At 39.1% G+C, this 6,256-nt stretch overlaps 1 protein-coding gene across 5 annotated transcripts in view; it reads right to left on the bottom strand.

Annotated features, from left to right (window-relative positions):
- Nucleotides 1–6,256, bottom strand: part of KLRG1 (killer cell lectin like receptor G1) — a 75,267-nt gene that overhangs the window by 59,894 nt on the left and 9,117 nt on the right. For all 5 annotated transcript variants that reach the window (XM_034645621.1, XM_034645620.1, XM_034645618.1 and 2 more), the window contains exons 3-4: nt 5,009–5,113; nt 1,539–1,708 (exon numbers count right to left, since the gene is read on the bottom strand). In XM_034645621.1, the coding sequence (XP_034501512.1) occupies nt 1,539–1,658 (120 nt within the window). In that variant the 5' untranslated portion in view covers nt 1,659–1,708; nt 5,009–5,113. The remainder of the gene's footprint in view (nt 1–1,538; nt 1,709–5,008; nt 5,114–6,256) is intronic.

The following is a 6,256-nucleotide window of genomic DNA, read 5'->3' as shown; positions in this document are numbered from 1 at the left end:
ATCAGATGCCACAAAACCAAGATCTCACATATCTAACGAATGGACCCTAATGCACTCTACCATCTAGTTTCGGGAAGGCACAAAAGAAAAGGAAGTCACAGGGACAGATTGATTTAGAATTAGATCCTATGCAGAATTTCACAGGAATGAGTATTCCTCATTTGACAGAGAACAAGAAATCTAGATGCTTCCATCTTTTCTTAATAGGAAGTTACACGATTTAGGGACTACATGTTCTCAACAGCTTGAGAGTAGTTACCTCCCTGAATTTCCCCCAAAAATGTTAATATTGTTGAATTCTTTTTTTTAATTGAAGTATCGTTAATGTACAATGTTACATTAGTTTCAGATGTACAACATAGTGATTGGACAACTCTGGGTACACAATGCTACAAAAGTAGGTAGCATCTGTCACCATGAATGTTATCATAATAGTTATAATTTAATTCTTTATAAACTGTTCTCTATGATTTGATTCTACCCAAAAAAGAATACAAAAAACAATATCAGCACACAAATATCAGCATGAAATTAGCACTAAAAACCTAACTAGGATTTATTTTCTTCGTATTTTGTCTTTCTTTTCTTTTGTTTTTATTTTCTTTGTATTTACATTGACAAGTTAGAATTGGATAGATTTTTGTACCAGGTTACCTCAGGATGTCAATTCCTTATCTTACCTTGAGATGCTCTAGGATTAATAAAGCGCTCTCATCCAGGAGACTGCTGGCTGNAATTGGATAGATTTTTGTACCAGGTTACCTCAGGATGTCAATTCCTTATCTTACCTTGAGATGCTCTAGGATTAATAAAGCGCTCTCATCCAGGAGACTGCTGGCTGGACAGAAGGATCTGAGAGGCATAAAGGAAGGGAGCCCACCTGCTTAGCCCTGCAAGGAGGTTAAGATCTCTATCTCTATCTCATACACGCACGCACGCACACACACACACACACTTTCCTCTTTCCCAGCTTTCTGGAACTGCTTCTTTCCCATGACCTCCCCCTCATTCCCAATGTTTCCTAGCCTGGAACTTACTAGATACCAGTGAATGAAGGGCTATTATTGAAAAAGGCATTTAAACCGTTGCCACAGTCTCTTTTTCCCCATGATATCTCTCTTCCGCTCCCTCCCAAATTCCACCAGCTGTTGCATAGGAATCTGCTGTCTCCTTGTTGTTGCATCCATGTTTCTGGATCTAATGCTTTCTTTTAATTAGACCTGTATTTCAGGCCTAATTCCTGTCTGTAATACTCACCATCCTTGCACCTCCAGCACACACATACGCATACAAGAGTACGCAAACATCTAGTTTTCTATACCTGAGGGCGGCTGGGTCAAGCAGAGAAAGGGTAAGGAAGCAGAAAGGAGAGGGGAAGGAACAGGGGTAGAGTAGGAAGAAGGAAGGGAAAGAAAGAGGAGAGAGAAGGAGAGGGAAAGAGAAGAGTGTTCCTTCTGTTCCTCAAAAGAGAATACAAGATACATTGGAACAACATTCACCAGCAAAACAACCTACATTTGCTAAATGTTTGCATTTACCATTTCCTGGTCATCTGTGAACATAAGGAGCTGTGAATCTTCACCTAGGCAGAATTTCTGACTAGAATTCCAGTCTCTTTTCTCCACTGAGAAGTAATAACAGTGGTTACCATACTTCATCCAGAGGTCTGGGCAACTGCGACAACTGGCACAAGTGCTGCACTTGGAATCTAGAAAGCAAGAGGACCTGGTTCACATCTTTATGGACCACTTAGTCTTGCAAATGGAATGGGAGACGAATAGAACATGGTACCCCCCCCCAACCACACCACCTTTCAGACTAAGGTATAGAGAAATGCACAACAATGCCTGGCCTCAAATTAAAAACTTCATGATGTCCAACTCTATCACTACTAGTGTGCATTCCACTACTTAAGCATGTGACTATGACTAAAGCAGGTAAGGAAATGGATACAGCCTGGCTGAGGACCGTGGACAGCATACATCACTTGTGCTAGAGATCTTTATGCACCTCTGATGTATTCATACGAGATAAAATAACTAAGCATCTGCATTATATGTATCAGTCCATTGTCTATGTAGGCTCAGTGCACACCCTGTGTAACTGCATAATACACATTGCTGAAATCAGGCAGAATGCCCAACCCCAACCTGATATCCCAGAATAGCGCAAGAGAAAAGGACAGAAACTAGAAAAAGCATTACAGTGGCTAACTGAACATAATAAAATAAATATCTTATTACTGCAAAAAAAAAAAAAAAGAAAGAAACTAGAACAAACAAACTTAACAAGAGTGAGAGATAGGTGATTTATCTTTTATCACAAATGTGACTGTCATCATTGCATATTAGATAAAAGACACTTCAGCAAAAAGAATTTATCAAATAAAAGTTTCTGACAGAGAAGGGTATCAGATTCTAAAGTGAAACGTAATGCAATTTCTTCACAGAGCTCTTTTAAATACAGAACATTCTCACTCCTTTAAAATGGCTGGATTATATCTTAAAAAGGGGTGGGGGGGCGGCATCTCAGTGGCTCAGTCAATTAAATGTCTGCCTTAAACATCCACTGTCAGCTGAGGTCATGATCTCGGGGTCCTGGGATCAAGCCCCACGTTGGGCTCCCTGCTCAGCGGGGAGCTTGCTTCTCCCTCTCCCTCTGCCCCCTCCCTGCCTCATGCTCTCCCTCTCTCTTTCTCAAATAATAAATACAATCTTTTTTTAAAAATGGCTGGATTATAGTTCTATGAAAATGAAAGGGAACCAAATAAGCTTTCAAGGTAATTTCAGCCAAGATTCCATAATTTTATTGATTTTCTGCTTTCATGAAATATATTTGTATAAGCTCCTCATAGGCACAATTCCACAACAGGCACGTATGAACCATTATAGCAAATGAGCACGTATGTGCTGCATACATATTATATGTATGAACCATTATAGCAAATGAGCACGTATGCCTGCATAATAGGCTATATAGCTAATCTAGATTTGGGGGTTAAAAAGCATCGAAGGCAGTCCTTTTTAAATCTTTTTTTTTTTTGGTAAAGATTTTATTTATTTATTTGACAGAGAGAGAGACAGCCAGCGAGAGAGGGAACACAAGCAGGGGGAGTGGGAGAGGAAGAAGCAGGCTCNGTATGAACCATTATAGCAAATGAGCACGTATGTGCTGCATACATATTATATGTATGAACCATTATAGCAAATGAGCACGTATGCCTGCATAATAGGCTATATAGCTAATCTAGATTTGGGGGTTAAAAAGCATCGAAGGCAGTCCTTTTTAAAAATGTCAAAATTAGCGGCGCCTAGGTGGCTCAGTCAGTAAAGCATCTGCCTTCGGCTCAGGTCATGATCCCAGGGTCCTGGAATGGAGGCCCGAGTCGGGCTCTCTGCTCAGCCGGGAGCCTGCTTCTCCCTCTCCCTCTGACCCTCCCCCCCAACCCCGCTCATGCACGTGCTCTCTCTTTCTCTGTCAAATAAATAAAAATAAAAATCTTTAAAAATGTCAAAATTAGACAACTTTTCTGTGGCTTGGCATGGGACCAATATAGGGTTCTGGAGATCAAGCTATAAAGTTGGCACTTTATAGATTTATGATTTTTCCATAGCTGTGACATTACCCAACCTGAATGAGAAATTCCCAACTTCCTTGGAGTCTCTTTCTGTCAAAGGATTTGGGTCTGAGGTAGAGGTCCTAGGGCTGAACCCTTAGAGTCGTAATGAATAAAGTCTGTATAACAATCATCTGTCAGGGGCGCCTGGGTGGCGCAGTCGTTAACCATCTGCCTTCGGCTCAGGGCGTGATTCCAGAGTCCTGGGATCGAGCCCCACATCAGGCTCTTCCGCCATGAGCCTGCTTCTTCCTCTCCCACTCCCCCTGCTTGTGTTCCCTCTCTCGCTAGCTGTCTCTCTCTCTGTCATATAAATAAATAAAATCTTTAAAAACAACAACAACAACAATCATCTGTCACTAACAATCATCTCCAGAAAACATAAACTTAAGTCAGGACTCTGGATTGTGAAATAATAAACCAAGGGCTTTCTGGATCATCACAGTTAATAACCTAGAAGAATTAAATCTAGAAAATTTCACTTTAAGCAATGTGAAAGCACTCTAATTGGGGAAAAAATCAAAATATATTGAATTAAATTTTGATATATCTATCATGTGAAAAGTTAAACATAATATATAATACATAAATAATACAATTTTAATTTGATTATCATAATAAATATGGTAGTAGGAAAGTGTTTATGACATAATATAATTAAAAAGCAATATACAAGTTATAGGCATATAATGATTAGAACTATACCCAGTCTTTTTTTTTTTTTTTAAAGATTTTATTTTATTTATTCGACAGAAATAGAGACAGCCAGCGAGAGAGGGAACACAAGCAGGGGGAGTGGGAGAGGAAGAAGCAGGNTTAATTTGATTATCATAATAAATATGGTAGTAGGAAAGTGTTTATGACATAATATAATTAAAAAGCAATATACAAGTTATAGGCATATAATGATCAGAAATATACCCAGTCTTACTTTAAAAAAAAAAAGTGGGGAAGATTTTAGAGGACTTGATATTCTTTGTTAAAAGAATAAATATTTACACAAATGNGCCCCAGAACTATACCCAGTCTTACTTTAAAAAAAAAAAAGTGGGGAAGATTTTAGAGGACTTGATATTCTTTGTTAAAAGAATAAATATTTACACAAATGCATGTAGTCAAAGCCTAGGAGACAATACCCGGGAAATGTTGTTATGTACAAGTGATGATTTATTTTGTTGGCATTATTTTTCATTTTTCAAATTTTCGGTTATGTTATATTGCTTTTATAACACAATATAGGGAAAGTAGGGATACATGGCTGGTTCAGTCAGAAGAGCACGCAACTCTTGATCTCAGGGTCATGAGTTCAAGCCCCATGTTGAGACTACTTAAATAAATAAACTTCTAAAAAAATTGGCAAAATAAAAGATTTTGACTTAAGTTAGTACTTACCTTGGCAGAGAATCCACTGGACAAGCAGGAAGCACACAAAAATGGTGTTCAGAAGTCCCAAAGCTATTGCCACATGGCGTGAGAGACGGAACCTGGAAGAAGAAACTACAAGAGCAGAATTCAAAACAAAATCCTGAGTTAGAATAAAAGTTGAAAGAAAAGGCAAAGGAAGGATATCTGGAGGCCCAAACAAATTTGGCCTAGTGAGAACTGAGACGTAGGCTCTAAAAGTTTCTTTGCTGGATATTAGGGATTTGCTCTAAAGTCTAGAGTAACAATCCACATTGCTGTCAAGGAACATCCTTCATTTATCAAGTTAAGAATACTTTTTTCTTGGGGAGCCTGGGTGGTTCAGTTGGTTAAGCGTCTGCCTTCAGCTCATGTCATGATCCCAGGGTCCTGGGATCAGGTCCCGCATTGGGCTCCTTGCTCAGTGAGGGGCCTGCTTCTCCCTCTGCCTGCAGCTCCCCCTGCTTGTGCTCTGAGAAATAAATAAATAAAATCTTTACAAAAAAAAAAAAAAAAAAACTTTTTTTCTTCAGGTACTGAATGGCACAGTCTGTTAAGCAGCCAACTTGACTTCAGCTCAGGTCATGATCTCAGGGTCTTGGGATTAAGCCCCATGTCAGGCTCCCAGCTCAGGTTCAGCGGGAGTCTGCCTCAGGATTCTCTCTCTCCCCCTCTGCCCCTCCCCTCCCTCTGAAATAAATAAATTAGGGATGCCTGGGTAGTGCAGTCATTAGGTGTCTGCCTTCAGCTCAGGGCGTGATCCCGGTGTTCCGGGATCCAGTCCCACATCTGGCTCCTCTGCTGGGAGCCTGCTTCTTCCTCTCCCACTCCCCCTGCTTGTGCTCCCTCTCTCGTTGGCTGTCTATCTCTGTCAAATAAATAAATAAATAAATCTTTAAAAAATAAATAAATAAAATAAATAATCTTAAAAAAAACTTTTTTCTTTTGAAATTGTGACTTGCACTTTCATGCTTAACTGGTGAAAATATTAATTGGTACAACCTCTTTGAAGGACAATTTGGCAATGTCTACAAAAATTGCATTTATCCTTTTTTCCTACAGATACTCACCCATGTGCAAAATGTCATATTTATAAGCCAATTCATGGCAACAGTATTTTTAGGAGAAAATGTTATAGACCCGTCAAATACATTTTGATATAGCCATAAAGTGAATATGTAACTTTTAACAAAGGAATAAAGACACGCTTTTTTTTTTTTTTTTTTTTTTTTTTTTTAA

Source organism: Ailuropoda melanoleuca, chromosome 16 (assembly GCF_002007445.2).
Source record: "Ailuropoda melanoleuca isolate Jingjing chromosome 16, ASM200744v2, whole genome shotgun sequence".
Lineage (NCBI taxonomy): Eukaryota > Metazoa > Chordata > Mammalia > Carnivora > Ursidae > Ailuropoda > Ailuropoda melanoleuca.
Note: the sequence above shows the minus strand (reverse complement) of the source record. Positions and strands in the feature narration are given on the sequence as shown.